Source organism: Ambystoma mexicanum, chromosome 4q, assembly GCF_040938575.1.
Source record: "Ambystoma mexicanum isolate Mex_15411 chromosome 4q, UKY_AmexF1_1, whole genome shotgun sequence".
Taxonomy (NCBI): Eukaryota; Metazoa; Chordata; class Amphibia; order Caudata; family Ambystomatidae; genus Ambystoma; species Ambystoma mexicanum.
Genome location: NC_090928.1, coordinates 837,764,067 through 837,788,644, shown reverse-complemented (window position 1 = coordinate 837,788,644; position 24,578 = coordinate 837,764,067). Strand labels below are relative to the sequence as shown.

General features: G+C 45.8%; 1 protein-coding gene across 4 annotated transcripts in view; it reads right to left on the bottom strand.

Annotated features, from left to right (window-relative positions):
• LHCGR (luteinizing hormone/choriogonadotropin receptor) overlaps positions 1–24,578 on the bottom strand; it is a 1,835,933-nt gene that overhangs the window by 6,645 nt on the left and 1,804,710 nt on the right. For 3 of the 4 annotated variants that reach the window (XM_069608401.1, XM_069608402.1, XM_069608403.1), the window contains one exon: positions 6,618–6,698. The exons of the other annotated variant lie outside the window; for it this stretch is intronic. In XM_069608401.1, the coding sequence (XP_069464502.1) occupies positions 6,618–6,698 (81 nt within the window). The remainder of the gene's footprint in view (positions 1–6,617; positions 6,699–24,578) is intronic. 4 annotated transcript variants of the gene reach the window in all.

Genomic DNA, 24,578 nt, shown 5'->3' with positions numbered 1-24,578 from the left:
ATGTTAGCCTTTTGATCGTGCCAGTGCTTGACCAATGCTTGTCCAGCTTTCAAGTTATTGCTTGCTTCTGTCATCATGTGCGACATTCTCCTCCGGAGACCTATCACGTAGTCAGTCACTCTGACTGGCTTGGGGGAAGCAGAACTCTCCAACCCCTCCTTAATCAGGGCCAATGGACCTCTGACGGGATGACCATAGAGAAACTCGAAGGGAGAATAACCTACTCCCTCCTGAGGGACTTCTCTATAAGCAAATAGAAGGCATGGCAGTAGAAGGTCCCACGTACGTTTAAGGGGTTCCTCTAAAGCACCTATAATGCTCTTCATGGTTCGGTTGAACCGTTCTACCAACCCATTTGTTTGTGGGTGGTAAGCTGTTGAGAACTTGTAAGTAACTCCACAGGTTTTCCACATAGCTTTCATGTAGTGGGACATAAAGTTTGACCCCCTGTCAGAGATTACTTCCTTAGGAAACCCGACCCTAGTAAAAATATCAAGGAGGGCCTTAGCCACAGCCAGAGCTGTAACAGTCCTCATAGGAATTGCCTCAGGATACCTAGTAGCATGGTCTACTACAACAAGTATAAACCTGTTGCCTAAGGAGGTTGGAGGATCAAGGGGACCGACAATGTCAATCCCTACTCTCTCAAATGGGACTCCCACAACGGGGAGAGGCACTAAAGGTGCCACATTCTTGGCGCCAACCTTACCAGAGGTCTGGCAGGTGTGGCAACTCCCGCAGTGTTTTTCTACTTTGGCCCCCATCTTTGGCCAATAAAAGTAGAGAGATAGCCTTTCCTCAGTCTTCTTGAAACTCAAGTGACCAGCCAAAGGAATCTCGTGGGCTAACTGCAGGAACTGTGGTCTGTTCTCTTGGGGTACTACAAGTCGTTTGTAGTCTCCAGGTGCAGACTCGGTCGGTTCACTGTAGAAGAGGCCATCTTCCCAGTGCAACCTGTATTTCCCAGGCTCTTGCCCTTCAGCCTGAGCTTCTGCCTGGTGGCGAAGACCTTCCAGAGTTGGACATTCTCTCTGTCCCTTACTGAAGTCTGCCCTGCTGGGTCCACCTTCGGCCAGTAAAGACTGCAGCTCAGGATGGTCCACAGGATCCAGATCTCCAATGAGTTCCTGGCCTTCCATTAGCTCTTCCTCAGAGTCTAATTCTACCACACAGGGTTGTACCTCCCTCTCAGCCTCGACTGGAGGTGGAGTTATGGGTGTGACTTTGGACAACCGCGGGGAAGTCCGTGTCCGCTGCACTGGAATGCTGGTGGCTGGTTTCGGGATAGAAGTCTTAGGTTTCCCTTTCGCTTCTGATTTCATCGAGACAGCGGCCGACAATTCCAGTGGAGCAGGAGTGATTTCTTTCTTCATCATCTCCTGGAGAGTACTGCGCATGGTCCTCTCTCTTGCAGGTCTGGTTAGCTCCTGTAACCGTTTACTAGGAGGTCTGGGAGTATGCGATACAACTCAGAGAGTTTTCAAATCGTTACCCAACAGTACGCGTCCTGGTACCTCACTCTGTATGCTGACAGGTATCTTCACAGTCATGTCGTTACACTGGATGAGAACTGGTAATTGGGGAAGCATCTGCACAGGCCCTCCAGCTAACTTAGTGAGGCGTTTGGGTGCTTTAGCAACATCCTCAGCCTGAAAAAACGATTTATCCACCACAGTTATGCTGGCCCCAGTGTCCCTAATGGCAGGAGTCTCCTGACCATTCACCTGGACACTGTCCTTATAATATTCTTTAGTATTATCGGGGATAGAATTATAGACATCTAAATTCTGTTATTCCCACAACCCCAGAGATGCTAAAGAAACGCTGGCTGAGACTTCAATGGGTTCATCAGCTAGCAGTAGAAAGTTTCCACTTGCCATTTGGACTTCCTCCTCTGGAGCGAAGGCTAAGGAGACAAGCTGGACCCCTGAAGGTTTACCCTTACATCTGGGATCTCCTTTCACGTGGTCAGTCGAGCCACAAACAAAGCATTTCCTGAATGCTTTCTGGAATGGTGACTAGTTCTGGCCTCCTTCCGGTTTGGCACCAGAAGACACACTATTCTGCTGAGGTTTTCCTTGTGGCTTACCCTTCTGGTTTTGTTTGGGGCCCTCTTTGGAATTTGAATTATTCGAATTCTCTTTTCAGTCTTTTTTAGGCTGTTTTCCCTCATCCTTTTTCTGAGTTGCCCCAGAATCCTTATGAGTAGCCCTGTTGGCAACCCACAAATCAGCAGCCTTAGCTAGGTTCCTGGAAACCAATTCCTTCGAATCAGCCAAGTGCTGTCTGAGCTCAGGAGAGCAGGCATCATAAATCGACTCCAACATAAAAAGATTCTTCATAACCTCATAAGTGTTCACTTTGTAACCCTTAATCCATCCCTCTAAGTTTTTCAACCCTTCACTCACCCAGGTAGCCCAAGGGGTACCATCATGCTTTTTGAGGGTTCTAAACCTCTTAAGATACTGGGAAGGGGCCTTCCCGAATCTAGCTATCAAAGCTAGTTTCACACTTTCGTAATCCTTCTTATCCGCCTCCCCCAACTCCCTTACCACATCAGTCGCAACAGGGGGTAGCCTAGAGAACAACCAGGGAACCAAATCATTCCCGGTGATGTCCTGGAGCCCATGATTGTACTCAAACAGTTTTAACCAATACAACACATCCAATCTCGGTTCATACATACCCACTAATTCCTTCGGCATCCGGGGTCTTTTGGGACTGGAGCTTCTAGAGGAACCAGAGGAGAGAGAAGCATTTTCCACAGACAACTTTTTCATCTCTAACTCGTGATTAAGTTATATTTCTCTGAGTCTTAACTCAGCTTGCTTCTGCTCAGCCTGGGCATTCATCCGTCTGAACTCGAGCTCTTGGTTTCTTTCAGATTGAGCCAAGAACCGTTTGTATTCTAATTCGAGCTTCATTTTTTCAAGTTCAAAATAAGCAGGGTTACATGTGGGACCTGGTATGGGCCCCGTAGGTACAGTAGGTAAGGCAGACAGAGGCTCAGAGTGGCTAACTTCATTAGGTTCACTTTCATCTTCTGACTCATTATCAAGACTTTGATTCAGATCAATACCATTACTGTTGTCTACATTCGCTGGAGAAGTTGGTCCCTCTGGACCAGTACCCAGACTTTGGTTTTCCAGCAATCTCGCTATCAGTTCCACTTTCTTGCCTTTTACAGAAAGATTCTCTTGTCTACAGAGAGCTTGTAAACTCTCAGTATTTTCACCTGACAAGGATTCTTGACTGTAAACTTCCATAGTAGACATGTTTTTTAAAAGTTGCTTTTTAGTGCTAAGCTTTGTGGTTAGTTTTCCTAAAGTGTTGAAAAGCAATCTAAACTGTATACTCGATACAAATCCCACCGCTGTACACCAGTGTTAGGCGGAAGCCTGTGCAGTTCCCTCTGGGACCACTGCAAAAGATTTAGGACTACAGGTGTTTGGCAGTAAACCCACTTGGTAGCAGTCTGTACCACACAGATTCACTTGGTAGCTGTGGCTGAGCAGTCAGACTTCCCTCAAGAAGAGTTAGGCAGTATGTGGAGTATACAAAATAGGGCAATTTACACAGTAGAACAAGCAAACACGGCACAAGGCTTCGGTGTAAAGATATATAGTTATTTATTTATAAAAACACATCTATGAAAAACACTCTGGCACTAATACGGCAAACACTTCAATCACACTTACTATAAGAAAAAGATCAATTCCCCTAACAATAGTTCGACAAGTCTAGGTTCAACGGCATCACTTATTTGCAGACAGAGGTGTATGCTTTAACCTAGATGGCACTCTAGTATTCGTTAGGACGGGAGAGAAAAATAAGGCAGGTTATGAAATCAACTCGGTACCAGTACTTTTACGAACAACCGCAAGACAAGTAAGGCAGGGTCTACTGCAGATCACAAAGTTCAGAGGCCAGGCCCACTCGGAGAGAGGCAAGGCGATATGTCCCAGAAAGTGTCTCAGTGGAAATGCGCTTTGAGTCTTTGTCGCAAATTGTTATGGAAAGATTGGACCAGTTCAGAACAGAAAGTTAAGAAAGCTTGAAGGCGACCCAATGGAGAGGCGAGGATTAAGACACCTCACTCTATCCGGCAGAAAGGGAAGCCAGGCGGACACGGTACCTTGTTTGTGGAGAGACAGCTCCGGCGGGGGCAGTTGTTCCTGGTGGTGGATGCACGTCGGGTCTTTGCCAAGAGAAGAGAAGATCTCATCGTCGAAGGAAAGTTGAAGATCGTTGCACCACCAGGGAAGAGACCAGCCGCGGAGTGCTCCGTCACAAGGCACCACCTTTTGGTTGCGGTAGAGGGGTAGTGGCTATCTGGTTGCCGAGGTGCTCTGCACGGGCAATTCGACCTCTGCGTCCTGGAGCGAAGAAAAAGCAAAGGCGACTGGTTGTTCCCACCAGTCAGGGGAAGAGACTCTCCGGCAGGGAGATCTCCTCTGTCGTCGGGAAGTGGTGAGTCGGTTCAGCGGGGCTCCACCGGAGGTGTCGTCGTTGCAGGTCGGCTCAGCTTTACCCTCCTCGGATTCTTAGGTCCTGTGGCGACTTCTGAAGATCCAGTCCCAAAAGCCCTGCTTTTATGCAGAAACCCCCATTCATTCAGCCTAGCTGTCACTCAAAACACGCTAAGTGGTGAGCGGGGTGGCTCACCACTTGGGCCAATCACACCAGAGTGCGACTTGAGTTGGCAAGGCAACTCAGTCCAGGGTGCCTAAACCCCCTCCCACATCCCTTGTGGTAGCCAGACAGAATGGCACCACTTTGGAGGGCCTCTGAGTAGAGGCCCGCCAAAAGTGGAACAAAGGGCTCAACCTTTGGTTTAGGAGTCACAGAGACGAACACAGACGCCATTTTAAAAACTGAGTTCTGGCAGAAAATACCACCCAATAGACTTATTTAAGATAAGTAAACCGGTGGTATGTTAGAGATTAACGAGAAAAAGTATTAATCTCCAACAATGGGAAGAATCCCATAGGGTTATAGTAGGGGTCGATTATAACAAGTAGTTTCCACTGCCACCAGCCAAAACTCGACGAGGGGGGACGGGACAGTGCCCCCTCGAATAACAGACCCAGGAGTAATCGAATTACCCCTACTAGTACGTCCACAATAGGATGGTTTGTACTAGTTCTGTTAGTAAATTTAGGTCTAGTAAAGCCAATGGTGACTTTACATGCCCGGGGAGACAGTAGTCAGTCCCCGGGTATGGAGTCTATGATGGAGGTCCGCTAGGACATCCCAGTGCTACGGCACGGAGGGTGCGGTGTAAGACACATAGAAAAACATATGAAACCCTATGGAGTAAAAGACCCCATAGCCCATAGAACACATTGACATTCAAAGGAATTATACACATTCATGTCCAAGAGTGGGAGAAAAAGAGTCTCACTCTTGGCAGGATGGAAAAAAACAAACTCCAGAAATCCAGCAAAGCTGCTGAGGGACTCACTAGGTTAGGAAATTCAGCCTAAACAGAGAATTCTCCCTAACAGTTAGCTTCTAGTAGGCTTCCATCTAATCATTAGTAATCTGTCTCCCCTGGCTGACTAAACCTTGGCCAATCTCGATCTCGGGTTGCTCTCAAATGTGGCAGATCCATATGCTGCCCTACTCGCACATGGAAAGCAATGTGAGAAACGTTTTCTGTTCCGATGATAGGGGGCCTTATGGTCCTCCTCAAATCGAAAGCCCCTGGTCAGTGTTTATGCATGGTCCCTCACCTGCACACCACATGAATGGGCTGCTGTGCCCTCGCACTGTCCGATTAGCACCAGGAACTTTCCAACTCTCCCTGCTTTAGCCATTTGCCAGGCATTGCTATGAGATGCCCATGTACTCGCACCGTTTTGCACTTTCTACTATCAGTGGTTCTATGTTAATTTATCCCCAGTTTCTTTTTCGCAGAACCCTACCCCACCCTACCCATTATGTGCCGTTGCCCCCCCCCTTTCTATTTTTTAATGTTTTTCGGGCAAACCTTTTCGGCAAAAAATGCGGGGAAAAAACAGGCGATGAATCAACATCATACCCTATGAATGACCTGCTAGGGCTGTGCCTGGCAAGTGCTTTTCCCAAGCCTACACAAAATCTTAAACGGTTGCCATTTTCAAGGCTTGTTTTTGTGCATCCACTGATCAATTTGTGGAAAAAACATTGGTCAAAAGGTAACACAATTTACATAAAACACGATTACATGTATTTGATAGAATGTTTGTTTCAGATCACATGTATGGGAGTTTTTATCGTCGCATTGAACTCGTTAAGCCTCAAATCTTTCCAGTACATTACTGTGCCCATCAGAATTTACTTTTGGGCTATAGTGCTGTTCAATGATTGGAAGTGCCAAGCTTGACCCAGTGATATAGATTTATAATTAATAGCTATGCATAGGAACAAAACTCGACATTACATACCTGGTGCAAATGCTGGACACCACTGACCCTTGCTGCATTTGATCTGTCGTTAATAATTTTTAAGGTATGCAACCTTGCAAACATGTATTCTTTGATAATATATATTATGTGCAAAGAGTGAATTATATTTCTTCTTTTTGCGAGGCGTGCTACAGAGGTAAAAAATCGGTTTTCTTGGGCAGTACTTACTGTGTTTCATTGCTGTGTTTTCTCGGAGTATTGTCGCATTGCTTGGTAAAGTTCTCAAATAATAAAAGAAGACTGTTTGGTCTGAAATGAGATTACACAAAATAACTCCAAGCGTTTGTTTTTCACATGCGTGTTATGCCAAGTAAGTTTCAACTTGTACATTTCCAAGCTTATTTATCTTTGCATTTACCATCTTTAATCGTGTATTCTACTTCTCTTCAATCCTTGGCCTATGCTTTTGTGCTCTCCAGTTGATATTTGTTTTACCATAACCTTTTAATTTATTTCACGTGTACTATGATCAAACCACATATGAAAAAAGCAAACGTCATTTGAAAATAGCACTGTACGTAGAATGCGTAGTAAGCAAAGTTATTTGATAACACTCAAAGCTCCCGAATTTGAGCAAGTTCGACCAGGTTAAACCGATCTATCTACTTATGAAAAAACGTGTTCTACAAAATGTTCAAGGTTGATTGGTAGTTGACAATTCTTTAAGAAAAGGCTGAAAAGGTCAGAGGATTTTTGACAAAATTAACATCGTGAGTTTCAAGCAGTTTTGTCTGGTCTAATCAAGCCACACAACTCTTAATGTACAACTTTTTAAAGCCTTCTGCATTCTAAATACAAGATGCACACATAGGATATACTTTTATTGAACAATGGCAATTGCATGCAGGCGACTGCAAAAATTAGCACTTGTGTGCTGTTGGGCATCACATGTTCAACGTGTACAAAATTGAGTGCAAAAGTAAACAGTCTGAATCACCTTTTCGTTTGTATTAAGCTCTGTTTTGTAAACTATGTAAGTTGTAACGCTGCTTGCAAGTTGCGCTTTGCAGATGGCATTTCGAATGCATTTGTATGGAATCTGCCTGCTTTTAGTAGGTGCTAAAACAGGCGAATTACATGGGAATCAACTCCTTTTTCATTCCTTTTTTGCCTGAATGAAAATCCCATGGCGTAAAGGCATGTGCCCTTTGAAGGAGGAATACAGGGAAAAAAATGCTCTGTTTTGTGAGCCTAATATGCTTCCAAATGGCTGTAAATTCTCTTGAGTGTAACAGGTGAACATAACTAACACTTGCTTTTACACCTTACTTTCCCACTTCGGGTCTTTGACAATTACCCCAATACTGTATTTAGTCAGGACCATAGCAATGCCAAATCAAGGGATGGAGATATTCTACAGAAAACTGGTGGCTAGACCGCAGACTCTGTGCGCTACATAACACAGTTTCTTTGGATATGCTTTAACTCTGGAACAGTGACAAAGGATCCCATTACACTAGTGCATGTGGTAAGTAAACTTTATGCAGCACATCTTTTGTTTAACCTCCCCCAAATGTTCTGCGGTCTGTCGTGATTTCACTGAGTCCACAGGGGTTATCTAGCAGCCCACCACGCGTTCTTGACCTTTTCTGGGATTGCTTGTTGGATACGATATTATGTCCACCAGCTGTCCTGCTAGCAAGTATTCTTGATTCCCCTTGCCCTAAGGTATATAATACCCAAAACGATTACCAGCAGAATGGTCTGCCCCTGCACACGTGCTTTTAAGACTGGTTATTCTCACCCACCAGCCAAAGATCACACTCCTCACCGTGAGCTTGCAGCATGCTCCTGGTGTTCTCCTTCTCTTCATGTGGCTTTGTCTAGGTTTGGGCTGCATACTTGTATTAAGGTGTGCAGCCTTGAAAAGTATTAGCTATATTCTGCTTAAAGGCATTGTGATAAACCTGAGTGTATTCTCCCACGCAGACCTCGAGAATCCCTTATTCAGGGGGCCTGGGAGGGGTTGACATTCTCAGACAGCAACCCTCGGAGCAGACGAAAGAGAGGGGACCTCCTTGGTATGGGAGAGCCCATGCGTTATGCTCAGGCGAATGCCCCAGGTAAGATGCTGTACTATACCGGAGAAAGGGACGGGGAAGACCAGGTCCTCGCAACGTTTATGGGCTATATCAACTCAACCTCCCTTCCGCCCAATGAACCTCCTTTTCTTAAATCCACCATCCCCTCTGCATCTAGTGAATCCATTAGACACCATGTTACACTTAGAAACCACCTTCCCCAGAACCCCGGTTTATCTGTTTCCTACCTGAATACTTATTTACATCCCTTTGATTATTCTTTCCCGAAACCCCAGTATACTGTACTAACAACACACTACCATTCCCACAATCCCCCTGTTCAGGTCATGATAAAAACTCATGTCATTTTCGTTCATTCCACAACCCCTACCAATCTCACTCTTCCGAATTTACCTAAACCCCTACTACAAAGGCTGTAATTCCATATACCTTTTCTCCATCCTACCCCATAGGATACTTAAGAACTCTCCGCCCTCCTTTTCCAACCCGAACGCTTCCTTACAGTATGACAGACAACTGACACATGCTAAAACTGTTTACCTGACATGTCCTAACCCAATGGTCAGGCAGAGTTGGGCAATTAACCAGAATCACACACACCCAACAACCCTTGCTCTTCTCCATAGGGATAAAAGATGGAGCACGAGACGAGAAAGGCAGACCGCACGACATGAGTTAACTCGGCACGGCAGTTCAAAAGGAGGAGAAAGACTGTGCATACCAAGAGGGTGACAAGGAGAAGCAACCTTGCCCTTTCCGAGCAAGGCCAGTGAAACCTCTGCAGAAGGAATTATAAGACTGCGAACAATAGCCAGCGTGTGTTGCAACAGATGTCTACAGTACACAGGACCCTCCTCCGCTGATAACCAAGCAGGGATAGAGTCGCAGGCCACCTTGGTACCAACCTTCACTCTGAGGAGAAATGCAAGCGATTCATCACAGCCGGTGAGTCGAGCAGAGAGTCGATAAGAATCCAAGCTGTGTTGAACGAAAAGTAGCCAACAGCAATTTGAAGTTTGAAAGGCTTAAAAATACGATTGATGAAAAAGGGGAAACCAGTAACAGAGGAGGCCAGCACCTGGTGGGTGCTCACACAGGAAACTCTGGGCGATTACCCGATAGTAGAAACTATCGTAACCAGAAGTCAATGGGAAGAGGCAAAAAGAGGTAAAAGTGGTCATACAGGGGTCTTGTAAAATCCTCTGTACCATCGAAGATCTTTGACCGACAGATGATTACGAAGCCAAGTGAAATTAATCCTTCTTGGTGAAATGAGAACATGAACTGTATGTTACAAAGGTTGGCAAGAGTTAACCCGAAAGAGGGATGCCGATGGAAAGGGGCAAAGTCTGAAATCCCAAAGAACAGTGTGTTGATAAGAGCGAACCCGCAGAGGGTTGTCCGCAGTGAACTGTTTAGTAAATGTTGGCAAGAGGAAAGCCGACAAAAAAGCGGCAAAGTCTGAAGAACTGTTTAAAAAAGACATTAAGATTTGTCAATGCAAGATGTATTGGAATTCCAGGGGAAGTGGACTGTCCCCCTTGTGCTTTGGGTCTGAGTCCGGCAGGGGGACATCCAGTGGTGGGAAGTTATATCACCCAAAGGTCATTTGAAAAAGGAACTGTTTAGTTCATTTGTTGAACACGATTTGTGAAGGGTCTAATCCTGGAAGAGGTGGACCCAGGGGTGAAGCCATCACCCAAAGTATACATGGAACAGAAATGTGGTGTTTGGATACATGAGGCCTCGAAGGCAAGAGACTTTTTGTTGAAAAGAGACTTAACCATTGAAGAGCCTGATAGCTGGTACAGAATTGTCAGCTCATGCTTGGAAAGCTCTAGTATCTGCTGTGCTCAGGAGATCCACATGCTCAAAACGTGGGGAAGGGAGACACCTGGCAATCACATCCTGACTTATTATTTGTGAACACTTCTATCCCACAATCTTTCTGTCATTAGTTGTAAGCATTTGGCAATAGATTTTTTTAGTATAGGCCCTTTTTATTTGCCACAACGCCACTAGGACTGCCTCAGTATTATTATTATTTGATGGTCAAAGCTTCCCTGCATCTTAGATTTTGGTTTAGTTGGGTGTTTTTCCACCCTGCATTTACAGTTTAATAAACACCCTTGAACTGTGATCACTTGTGCCTGTCTTTACTGTTGCCACCACGAGTTCCTTACAGCATTCTGTTGTAAAAGTGAACTAGGTTTCTTCCGATCCACGTGCTGAACTTTAGCCACAAGCTGGCTTGTAATCAGTCCCTCTCTCCTGCAGGTTTCTCTGGTCCTTGTCAGGATCTAGGCTATCACCCCCTATCGGACTCTTGCCAATGTGCTTTTCCTGACTGGAACCGCTCTGCAATGCTTATCAAACAGCCCCTCTCCCTTTCTCCTTCTCTTTCTGTCCAGCTCTCCAGATCTCCATGTAAACTCCCATTGTCTACCTCATTCTGTCCTTTGCCTACTCTTTCAGCAATATCCTAACTGACACATTCATTCCATGGATTGATTCAATTTTCTCTCTAGCCCAGGTGCATAGGATTGGCCAGGGCATCGTGGTTTGGACCCCTCTCTGGGTCCCAAGAACTTAAAGGTCATTTTGCAGTCAGGAGGAACTATCCGGCAACTGCGTGGCTCCGCAGTCTGGCTCCCTGCATCTCAGACATGGACTGCCACTCAATACTACCGAGTAAGTGCGTGCTGCAAGCTGCCTAATCTCCCAACTGTCTCCACCCCATGGTGAGCATACAGAGAAATAAATGAGGAGCTCCTCCACTCCATGGTGGACATCAGCATGAGCCGCCATCTAGTTTAATTTCTCCTTAAACACCCTCTCTTTGTTCCCACAACAGACGTTCTGGTTGGGATGTGGTGAGAGGCACTGTTAAGGTGGATTTCTGAACTCTGTCCTGGAGGGGCAGAGGTTCAGAAGGCCAGCCTAGTTTCTTGGAACAGGGTAACCTCTGGACAAGCCAGGCCAATCAGGGTAGCGATGGCGGTGGTCAAGACTAGGTCTCAAGAGGGGTGAGGGTGACTGAAGGCCCGCAATGAGCACACAAAGCAAGGACACTTACAAATCACTCCAAGCAGGTGTTATATTAAAAATATAGACACATTTATTACAAGGCCTCTGTAACATTGACCATAGTAAAGAATCACGGTAAAACTCAAGTAAACCAAGACATCACAATCAAATACAGTATATATACAATAACCAAAGGGTCTAAAGAGTTAGAAGCACAATATATGCAGACCACCTAGATGGGGAGGAAAACAGGCAGTGCAAGTAATCGTTAGACCCAGTTCGCCTTTAGAGGCCACCTAACTAAAAGGAAGTCCGAGCCATATGAAGAGTGGAGCCTTGTGCTCAAAAGTACCTGCATATGCTGGTCCCAACGGGCCAAGGGAAGTCTCTTCAAGGAAATCAGGCAGTTCAGAGCGGTGAACAAATGAAGACGAACAGATCTCCGCTACTCAAGCGCGGCCTCCACTTGCGGGCAGAAGCAGAGCGCGAGTGCGAAAAAGGCGTGCTGTTTAACACCGCGAGGAAAAGCTACAGGCTACTGCAGGAGGGCGACCGGTTCCTAGCTTTGCTACTCACCGGACCCCGATGTAGGCAGAACCAGGCTTCTCCGCATCAGTTTCAGTGCTGGCAAGTTCAGATACGAGCAGGGGACGTCTCGGCGTCGTGTAGATTCCGCGGCAGCAGAAGTTAGAGTTGAGGATGTCCCAAATGCAGTGAACCCACACAGATTGTTACCACAGCAGGGCAACTTCTCACTTCAGACCTGGGAATGCCATGTGTACGAATCGTGTGAGAGTGCCAAGGACTCGGAATACAGCAGCAACCTGACGGCGGTGACAGAGCAAGGCTCCTGGGTAGGCTGGTCAGTCCACTGGATGGCCCAGGGGTGCTTCCGAAGGCTTAGGTGCAGGAGATGATGAAAGTGCCGAGAATAGTTGTTCCCACTATTCCAAAGGGTCGAAGTACCAGTACAGGCCTTCGCATTCGATCAGAGGCTGAATGGTCTCACAGGGCGACAGCAGTGCAGAGGAGCAGTCCTTCAGCCTCTTAGTTGCAGGATACTTGGCTCCTGTATCGTCGTTCGTGAGAACTCAGGAGATCGACATGGTAGTGGTGTTTCCAGCCTCCTCTTATCCAGAGTTCCGTTCGCGCCGAAACACAGAGGACCCAATGGGAGATCTGCTCACAAAACACTCACACCATATGTGGACCTATCACGGACCACTGTGGTCCCAGGCATTCAAGACACACTAGACTCTCTGGCACCCAGGATGTGTATTGGGACCAGACATCCCAGCCCACATCCTGGAGGCGCACACAAGGCATGCAGAAGCCTGCGAAAGCATCTGTGTTTCGCGGGAAAGTACATGCCCAAATAAGGATGGCACCAGGTCGGCTCGACCTGGGGAAGGTGAAGGGGCAAGACGGTCAGCGGACAGGACAAAGAACTTCGTGGCATGGCCATTTTGGAAGCCAGGCCACCCATTTTGGCCAAACGCGAGAAGCGCGGTTAACAGGGCAAAAGGGAGTTCAAAACACAAAGAAACGATCGCTGCCACCAGTCCTGTCCGTGACATACTTGCACAGTTCGTTACAAATCCATCGAGAGTTTTTAGGGCCTGTAGAATGACTAGAGACCCAAGAGCGCGGTAATGTAAGTTACGGTACACTCTTGTGCCATGTTGCGCGAAAGCTGCAACATGAGAAAAGAACTACGGAAAACAACGTTTCCCGGTACTGACTGTCTTAAGGGCATGTCAGTTTCCCCGTAAGAATGGAGCGAAAGCCCAGAGGATTGCGGCGGAAGGCTTCACTTCTCTGGCAAAGTCTAGATCAGGGTGTAAAACAACAGCAAAACGTTTGGGGGTTGCCACATGGAAGGAAAATTACCTACAATATGAAATCTTTCCTAAAAGGCACTGCAGGATCTATGGCCAGGGGTCAATTCACATAGTGGATGGCTTTCCCTGGTACCCATAGTCATCTGGACCCGCCCAACCTGCCCCTAAAATGACACTAAGTAGGATAACGCTTGAAACCAGCAAGCTGTTGTTGGGATGGCCGATAAAGGTCCCAATAAGAAAGAGGGGTTCAGGTTGCATGCACCATATTGGTGACTGGGAGAATGGTGATGTTGACACGTTGTTGCAATTTAACATATATCTAGTGTAGTTAATGGCAGTGGGATATGTTACTTTTAGCATTACTTGATGTTTAAGTTGATACATTGACGATGTGCAGCAAGTTAAATGTCAGAACTGCTGATGCAATATAAATGCAGTGTAGGTGTGGTGTGCCACAAAGTGCCTAAAAATTGGGCAGCAAGTACTTTCATATGTGCATGCGAGAAAGATTTGCGATGGAGAAATCACTGTGAAGAGGACGCAGTAGTCCTGAACATACAGGCACAGACATACATCATGGAGGTCTTAGGAATGTGTTTGGGACAGTGGGGTACATAGTGAACATAAAAAACTGTACGCCACAATTCCTTGCATAGCTAGGGATTGTGCAGGGCCAGGAGCCTGGGTTGGCAAGATGAAGTCTGTATGACTGGGAAAACTTGTTTAGCAAGGTTGAAGGCAGAGGAAAGGGTAACGGGCGGCTGCGATAATCGGATAGTCAGTTACAGCCAGGCTCAGGTTTTTACGACTTGGTAATAATATTGAAAGGAGATGCAATCTTTTTAAGTACCTGGCAGCCTGTTATTCATTGTCAAGGGACGTCTGGCCATCCTATTGTGACCAAGTAATGAACCCTGTTCAGGGGAGGCTTAACGGCAGAGTGAACAGATGGTTTATGGGGTTCGATTAGTTTGTCAGGAAGTTCCTAGAGGCCATGCATGTTGAATTGGTAGTCGTATAGATTAATATGAAGCAGGGATGCCAGCAAGTCTGGGCAGTTAAGATATTTATCGCCAGTTCAACAGGAATTTGTTTTCTTCTCCCCTCCTCATATTGTGAAGTGTCCTTGCAAACCATGTGCATCACGTCCGAGATTGTGATTAATTATGTTTGTTGTGTGAATGTGTGACTATTGGACGACTTTATGACCTACCACAGAAGAAATCCAAAAAGGGGTATGCTGAAAATAGGAGCTGATGCAAAGAAATGTTCCATGGGGATGGTAGCTAAATAAATATGACCAATGAGAGTGTGGGAATTAAAGGAGATTGGATTTCTTTTGTATAGGCTTGACCATTGATGTGCAGCGGGATGCCTTTGTAATAAAATATATGGGAGTGCAAAACATGTTGCAAAATGTGTAAACTCGTGTGGTTTGGAGAGACTCTAATTAGTTTGACTCTACAGGGTCATCTAGCTCTTCCTGCCATGTTTACGGTCAAACGTGCACTCGCTTCTAAAGAGGTGGGCCTACTTTGGGTGAAGGTACTCTGAGGCCAATCTGCACACTATTAAGAGTCATAATCCAAAAACAATTATAAGTAGAGACTTCTGGTTTTCTTTTGCGTGCCCTATTTGTACTTTTTTATTACTTGCATTGTGTATTTAAGGTATAATGTGTAAAGAGTACTAGGAAGTAAGTCTCTCCAGCGTTTATGTACTTGAATTTAGAGTTTTTGGAAGATTTGTTGATAATCAATCGTCTGACAGTAAGCCACTTAGTTTTATGTGCCCATCACTATTTGGCTAGGATTCTAGACACTCCTTTGTTGTACTTGTCAGGATGTCACTCTCCTTGGTAGCAGGTTCTGTCACTTTGGTTCATGGGGCCGATGGGTTCTTGGCTTAGTCTACAGGTTTTCATGATGTTGGCCCAGGCCTTTTTGGGCCTGAAAGAGGAAAAGCCTGGTTCCCCTTATTCGGTTCTCAGGCTTGGCTATAGTCTCCATCAGCACTGGAGTGGTAGGCACCCTACCAATCTGATGCCCAGATTCATGGGCAATTCTTTTTTCTCTTGACTGCCTCAATCTTCCCCATTTACACCCTTGCATGCACTTTGGAATGTTCAGGCCCTCTTAACCCCCCCCTCCTCTAATTTTCCACTCCTCCACCTCACTGTAGATTCTTCTTCATTCCCTTCTATCGCCTCCCTCCTCTTCTGCAAAGAACTATAACCCCTTCCTTGGTAGTTGACTTTCCACCTCATCCACTCTTTCTTTCCTCCAACTCCCACTCATTTGCTCCACTGCCTCCTGTTTTCCCTTCTATTCATTGTTTCTCCTTCTGCTCTTTTCACTTTGCCCCATCCTCATTCTGCTGATTGTTCCAACCTTCCCTGTGCTCCTTCATTTTCCTCTGCTTTGACCACCACCACTTCGTTGCTGCACTAAATCACACTACTGTCACACTGAACGTCCTGCCTCTAACTTCCACAATCCCTGTTGAACAATTGGAGCTCTTATACTTGCACATGCTGGCCATGGGGAACATCAATAGGAAACTGCACTTCTTTTTCCTTAATAGAGCGAAGCATTGGGATTGGTCCCCAGAGTTTTAATTTTAAGTTTCAGATGACTTGAGAACCAAGACATCACAGCAGCTATATGCCATTTCATTTTTCACCATTGTTGCTGTTGGCCATTTCTGCATCAGTGAATACTTCAGCGGTAAGGGCTTGCTGTAGTTGAATTGGCGTCCACGAGAATTGAAGGGTTATAGCTCGGTGGAGCAGCTGTGTGTGGCAACTTCTTCTCGTCGAATCTCTTGTCGAACCAAAGCTGAATACTTGTGTTGGCATATCCCTGGATGGATCTATGTCCCAATGTCGCCCACATAAGAGCAATGTTGCGGAAGGCTGCCATCTAAAGGCTGCTCCTTCGCAGAGACATTCTATGCCTTCCCCCCCGCTCCTCACCACTTTGGGGATCCCTGCAACCTGTATTTCAGCTGAAAGACCGTTACCGTCTCCTGTCATATCCTGCCCTGTTTCCCCTGACTGCTTGACTCACCCGCTCTGCATTCCCTACCGACGTGATATCCTGTTTTTGGCCACGGCTGATACTGATTTGTGTGAATTCCCCCCACCCCTCCGCCTTTAACATTGTGCTTCTCCTTGGCATCTTCCGGACCACAGTCCCCCTGAACGGGTATGACAGAAGTAATTTTCCTCTCAGTCTCTTTAGCCTGGTTGTATTTTTTGGGTCTAGTGAACGGGGAAGGTAGTGTTTGCAGGTCTAATACAATCATAATATCAGGTTGGTTGGGGAAATAAATATTAGTATATTTTTTGGAAATGTTCAAATGTCCCTCAGGCCTGTTCAATTGATTGGCTATGGCAGTGCATTTGAACCCCATATTCGCCTGCTGGACTATGTACTATCATGTGAGGTATTTTGCCTGATGACCGTGGAGAGGTTCTCTAGGGGAAAGTTAAATGATGACTTCTTCTTAGGGGCATGTTTTCCCTGGCCTCCAGATGCTGTATCCCTCCTCAACCCTATAGCCCCTCATTTCCATATCGGTGTCCCCTATATTGGAATACCAAGGACCTTTTATGCTCTTGTACTGTCATAACTTGTGGTCGTCTGATGTAAAATGAATGAATGAATGTTGTTTGTAAGACTGGTGATCTACTGGGTTGACTGGGAGATTTTCCGTTTACCTCCTGCATAACGGAGCGTGTGGTTGGCAGTCAACCCCCATTGTCTCCCGAGTCCTATCACACAGCCTATTAAATGGGACTTTGTTACAGGAGTTGAATAGCATTCTAGGCTGCAAACATGCTTTCAGGAAGTTCACCCATGACAACCATGAGGAAAAAAAAGTTCTAGATAATATAAAACCTCTTAAGGGAAGTCCACACATTACAAGTGGGACTAATATCTGTCCCTGAAAGAGACAGGACTCGAAAGGGCTACAAAGCAGGAGGTATACTCCAAATTTGATGAAGAATTTAGGGATTACCGACACTTGAGCGCACCAAAGAACCTGTGCCTGGCTAGGACTACAAAAACAGGGTCTCCTATTATTGGGAAAAACTTGAGAATTGACCTAAAGGATCAAATAAATAATAGTCCGGGCTCGCAACTGCCATTTATTAGGAATAGTTGATCATATTCTTTTTGTCTGGCTGCACTTGCTAGGAATCTATAATCGTGCCCTGAATGATATTCACTGATTTTCAAATGACACACTCCAGTCAGTTGCTCTGAATTCTTTTGAGTCCACTCCCAAACCCCTGACCTGTGAATCCCACAAGCATCCACATTTTCAGCCTTGTTCTTTAAACTCATTCTTTTTATATTATCCAAAGTGATTATTTGTTAAAGTTGTGTTTTGTTGTGGGTTTGTATGTGGCGTTGATCTTGGGGGCGTAACTCCTCTTGAAGAGTTAGGTCTGGCGTCTTTAATTTCTTAGCCAAATTAAAGCAACTATTTCTAGCTCGATAGGCCATCCTGTCCCCCAGATAATTAATGTTTTTTGTTTTTCGGCATTATGTTTTGTGGTGTTACACTGCCATCTCCAGGTCATTTATACAAAGTGCTAATCATTGCACTGTCTGTACTGGTCTTGCGTTATTCTTTTAGGTTTTTAGAAGAGTGAGTGTCTTTCATTGATTTGTTTTGCAATAAACTCGATACATGAGATGGATAAATTAATGAGTGAAATTAACATGTATCACATTTTTCCTTTGTGGCAAACAACATTTCGTCTTTTTCGGAGGGATGTGAAAAATAAATCTGAGAATGGACATCCTGGGCGAAGCCGGGTACGTAAGCTAGTGTTTTATATGTACGCAGATGGCACCAAGAGCCACTTCAATTCTGAGTATGATTGTTATAATCAAAGTGGATATGTAGAGGATTCGAAAAACCAGACCACAGGCTCCAGGTAAGGTTAAATCCATTGTTTATTCTTTTCAGAGTCACCCAGGCAAATGGTAATCCTTTGGTAACCTTTATTAGTAGAGACTCGGAGAGACCCACCAGTGCATCGACCTACCAGCAGCTTCTCTTCCAAAGGTTACTCTGGGAACACTCATGATCAATGCACACCTCATTCGTTCTACATTCCACCATCCATGATAACTCACCACATCTATAGTGACACCCAGCCATCATCAAGGTCCTTGCACGTCCCCACTGGAAAATTCACACAAAAGAGCACGCACAACCACTCAATCCACAGCCATGTACTCGGATGAACAGGGCAACATACAAACCTTAACATATACCCTCTGGCACCCTTAAATGCTGACGTCTACTCAATCCCACATGATCCAATGTCATTCATGCCCATAATTACTTCCACACAGAACACACACACAACCTAATACCAATATCATTGCATACCCCACACCCACATGCACCCCCACACATGCAACACGCACTTGTGTGCTCCACACATAAATACAGATACTCTGACACCACTTCCAAGAAAGCAGAGGGTACTAAAATAAGACATTGGTGTCTAATTGTTGACCATTGTCAACAACATAAGTGTGACACCACCAGCATTCAAGATGGGGAGGCAACTACACAACGAATAGACAAGGAATAGTTAGTCTTGGCCAAGCACAGAACAAAAGTGACTCCCAAATCTGCAAAGGTGGCGAGACCGGATAATGGGGTTGGCATCACTGGGTGAACAAGGTGTCTCGAGTAAATACAAAGCACAATACCTTCAATTGCACATGATGGCAGGAGACAGATGTGGGGGGAAAACCCCAGCAAGGTAGCAAGAAGTCTTTGTTACTCACTTCAAGAATCCCAAAGGACAATAATGCTGGTAAGGCAGGAACTGAATGGGGTCGCCTGCCATGCCACAACTATGTTCCATTACCTTTTGGGAAATGGCTGTGGGAGCAAGGAGGTGAACACAGCCCAGAAAGACAAAGTGGAACACTGCACTCCCACGATTCTCACCCAACAGCACATTCTAGAGGGAACACTGCACTCCTAAGATTCTCACCCAACAGCACATTCTAGAGCCAACCATGCTGCTGCCGACACCAGCAGTTCATAGCGTCCAAATGTCTGCAGAGCCACTTAAGAATCATCTGGAATTCAACTCACTGAAGACAGATTATATGCTTGATTGCCCCTGCCTATGGGAATAATTTTCTCCAGTGGCTACCGAAAACCTAGGCACCTGCCCAGCTCTGTTACAGAGGCACGTAATCTAGGAGTTATTTTGGATGCAGAGGGTTCCTTTACACCACAAAAAACCTCTATCACCACGCCATGTTTTTTTGTTTTATTGTATCAGGGGTCCTCTCGGGCAGGTAACGTCAAGAGACCAAAGTAGTCCAAAAAGGAGCGTAAACCAAGCAGGAATAATGCTGTTTATTGCAGGTTCAGACACAGCTGGAAGAGCACAATTAAATGAACACACTGGAACAGAAGTGAAGGAAGAGCACTGTCTGCGCCGTCTAATGCGGCTGGACCTTTTATAGGGTTAAACATTATTAGCATAAAACAAAGTTAGCAATACTGTTTGATCCTCCTATGAAGCTTATTGGCGGTACTACGTCAGTCCGCTATAGCTAGATATATGTTAGGGACCACCGTCAGTGACATCACAAAGCAACCCAGATTGACAAACATTTCGTGACACAGTTGTGCTGACCACGGGCACTTTATTCATCTGCCAGTGGCCAGTTCTCATGAGAAACCCAATGCAACCTGGGTTTGGCAATGAAGAGACATTCGCATGGTATCTAACCAATGAGGTGTCCTGCTGACATCAGCAAGGACACAAAACACTGTTACACCCTCAGAGCATTGAAACTCTCCACCCGATTTGTCCCCTCCAGGCTCATCCCTTACCCCCTCTTCCCAGGCCCATCTGCCAAGGGGCGATTTGAAACCGCAAACCCCACAGTGATGCTCCTTCTACTTGCCAGTGTTTATTAACTAAGGATCGACCTTTGCAAGTGAGTGCCCAGGAGCCTGGCTCACTGACCTCGAAAGTGTCGGCTGGAGCCAGCGACTACAGTCTACTGGGAACAGTTGGTTTGCAACATTGCTCGACACGTTCATGTCTGCCCCAAAATACAGGGGCATCAGTGTGGAAACCAAGTGGCTTTGCTTACCTGTAGCCTATATGTCATTTTAGCTATTGTATAGTTCACATTATACTGTGCTGCCCCCGTTGTTCTTGTTACATGATCTCTATCCCCAGAGCCGCCCCCTGGGTGCCCATGCCTCTACAATTTCCCTCAAACTCCACAACTGATGGGTGCGCCCCCCCTGGCAGCGCTGCATTTGCACCTTTACTGCATTATCTTAGCACTCTAAATTTGCTTAATGAAATTCCTCTCTCAACTTCAAAGAATATTTAAGAATGCAGTCATATCCTTCAGGATGACTACTGCAATGCTCTTATCTGAGAGTAAGGCGCCTTCTTCTTTGACAGGTACAGTCAGTGGATAGAATTAGGAAGTAGAAGTGATTTACTACATATTTCTTTAGGATGACAGTGCATTTATTTTTCAATGTGTAAAAAGTAATGAAAATCGTGTGTATTTTGACCTTAAACTTCATTTTATCAGGCACTGATAATAGTAGATATCCTTGCTGTGGCACTGCTCTGCTGGTACCACTATTCCAAACAAACCCATAAAGTTGTGTAGGTGTACTAAGGGAGCATGCTACAGTGCTTATTTTTTGTTGGTAGCGTTTTCCTTATTTTAGGAAGGCTGGCTACAGTGCATTCAAAATGCAGTGGTTCTCCTTTTATTTTCTCTCTTCATATGCGATCACATGTCTCCTGCAAAGGTTGCCAACTGTATTGAATTCAATACACTGGGACTCATTACAATTATGGTGATGTAGTAAATTATGGTGGTGTAGTAAAAACAGTGATAAAGTGGCCTTAATTCCTTTACCGCCACTTTGCTGCCGCATTACTGCTCAAGTGGGGTGTGAATATCATTCAGTAGCAACCCAAACAGCAAAGTTTAACAGTCCAAAATAAAGGGAATGTTCAATCAAGGTGCTATGAAAAATATTTACTATAATTAAACCGCAGCAACGAAACTAACCTTGTGCATCAATGTGTGTATGGATGTTTGTGACGCAGGGAGCACCACAATTTGGACGAGATAAAGGATACAATTACCTCGCTCTAAACTTCTGAAATAGATTCAAATTTATTATCAAAAATATCTATATTTCGAATGGATTGTGTCCCCCCATGTATTCCTTATCTTTGATATTCCCATATACAGCTTGCTGCTTCAGAAATATTTTTCCAGTAGACGGTGCTGCGCGTCAACGTCTGCCGAGTCGATGTCCCTCGGAGGCCTCCTTCTTGATGACATAATCACAGGGATAAGTAGCCGCGTGCAGCGTCCCTTGCTCAGTTGTGTTTTTCCGCGCTTCATGAGCTTCGGGAACGTAACGCTTGGCTCTGTGAAGAATGGTTTTTTCGTGAAAAATCCTTCATTTCTCCGATCGAGATGGCCTCTTCATCGGCTCCATGTACGCCCCGATCTGGCTTAAAAAAAATGCCTAGATTGTGGGGCAAAGATGTCCTTGACAGACCCACAGAGGGTCTGTCTATTGTGCCTTGGGGCAGAGCATCCATGTTCAGAATGTGAAGAGTGTTTGTCGATGACGGCGAAAGCCTTAAAAGAGCGCAGATGGAAGTTGGAGAGAGGTAAGAGCCAAAAATCCATTACCCCTACCAAACGCACCTCAAGTGAGTCGAGACCATCGTCTCCTCGATGTAAAAACACTTGTTCACGATCTCGGAGCAGATCGCAGCATTCATCCACTTCGAGGCATAGTAAGAAAAGGCGTCATAGTCTTCCACCTCATTCTCCAGTTCACAGGAGTGAGTTACATGCCCCACCAAGAACAGCTCCCTGGCTCAGTGGGAGGAATTACGTAAAAAGATGCTAAAGGTGTTTGACAACGTGGGCCTTGCCCCCCTCAGACACCTAGAGGGGATACCCCAAGAGAAAAACCTGGTAGACATAAGAGCCATGAGTCTTCAAACTTGGCAAAAGAAACTCCTCGAAAGCGTGAAAAACCCTTAAGTCGAGAAAAAGCCTCTGTGACACACAAGATGTCACTATTGACTCACATGTCGAAGCCAAAGACTGCATCATCGACGCCCTCGGCGACTCCGTCGAAGGAGAAACGCCCCCCCCCCCCTCAACGCCAATCGCTTCATTACCCTCGACGACTTCATTGAATACGCCGATGTCAAAGCCGATTCTATCGATGACCTCTAAGCCAATCACAAATCCATTGAGGCCAATGACGTCCACGTCGACGATTACAAGTATTTCTCCACCTGTAGTGACTGCTATTGCCCCTTCTTCATTAGAAAAAAGCTACATACCTCTGTCTTTTTCAGATGACTTTAAAACTTTATCCTCCATTTATGAGGAGCGAGAGGATTCTGATGCAGAAAGATCCTTTTGTCTGGAGTGTGGGAGGCCTCCCATACCAGAAGAACTGATCTCAGAAGAGGTCAGATTGAAAGACCTGCAGGACTCCATGCAGGAGGCAAGAGGGATTGATACTTCCCCAGAGGTTGAGTTTAGTAAGCCTGAATCAGGGGGATCATGCAGAGAGTAATTACAGGACTCTTATGAATAGGGTGATGGAATATATGGGGTGGTCTTGGCCTACTCCTGTTAGCGAGCAAGATGACCTTACCGACATACTTGATAAAGGACCACAAGAAGATCCTATCGTCCCCAATCACAAGGCCTTACAATAGAAGGTGTCTACAAACTGGGAAGCGCCGGAAGTGATCGCTGCAGTCAGCAAAAGACTGACAGCGAAATATAGGGCATCAGCTGCAGGTCCCCTATACTTGTCAAAACACCTGACCCCAGAAAGCTTAGAAGCTTAGTTGTTCAAGCTGCAACTTCTTCAGGAAAACAGACTGCATACCCTACAATCCCACAGGATCGTGATGATAAAAAGTTTGATGCCATGGCCAAGAAAGTTTTCTCTGCATGCAGCATGGCCCTAAAGTCTGCTAATGCCACATGCATGCTGGCAATATTTAGCCACACCCTTTGCGAGTTTTTCAATGGCGGCTGTCCATCTCCCTGAAGGGGAGGAGAGAGACGGTTTCTTGAAAATTATCAACCTTCAGACGGGTCTCGACTCTGTTGACAGCATCAGCCGAGCCATGGCAGCTAGTATGACAATCCGCAGATTTGGGTGGTTGTGGAAGTCTGGATTTGCTCCTGCCATACAAACCAGACTTCTGAATTTGCCCTTTGACAGCACTTATCTATTTGGCAAGAAAGCTGATGGCAGTTTGGAGAAGTTGCAAACTTCCAAGTCGTCGGCCAAATCCCTTGGAGCTGCGATAAGACAAACTCCAAATCGCCCCAAAGGTGCGCCCTGGAGGGGTAGGTCCTTTTGATATTATTCCGCATTCGGAAAAGGCAGAGGACAGCAAGCTCAGAGAGGCCTGAGACGCTTCCCCCGTGGTGCACTGGGTAAAGGTACGAAGACCGCAACAGAAGGTGCTGCTTTACCCTCAGCATCTGCGTCAGCCGCCCCAAAACCATTCTGAGGTCTTACATCACAAAACATCAGTAGGAGGCAGGTTAACTCAACATCTGACAGAATGGCAAGCTATTACTTCAGATGCCTGGGCATTGAAAACAGTTGGCTAGGGTTACTGCTTGCCTTTCCTATGCATGCCTCAGAGTCATCCATCGGGGAACAACTCTTTGACGTTTCCAGAACCGCTCCTTATGCAGGAGATTCTAGAGCTGCTAGAGAAAGGTGCTATAGAACCGGTACCTGCAGTAGAGAGGAACAAGGGTTGGTACTCCCCATACTTTCTAATTCCGAAAAAGGACGGAGGAATGAGACCCATCTTGGACTTGTGAGAATTGAACAGTTTCCTCAGGAAAGACAGGTTCAAGTTTTGTTGTGGGTTTGTATGCCATGGCCAAGAAAGTTTTCAAGATGGTTCAAGATGGTTCCACTTTCTCAGATCCTTCAGGCCCTCCAACTTCAGGATTGGTTGGTATCTCTGGACCTTAAGGATGCTTACTTTCATGTGCCAATACATCTCAAACACAAAGTACCCGAGGTTCGCCATTGGCAACTCACACTGTCAGTTTCGGGTTCTGCCATTTGGGCTAACCTCCTCCCCAAGGGTTTTCACCAAG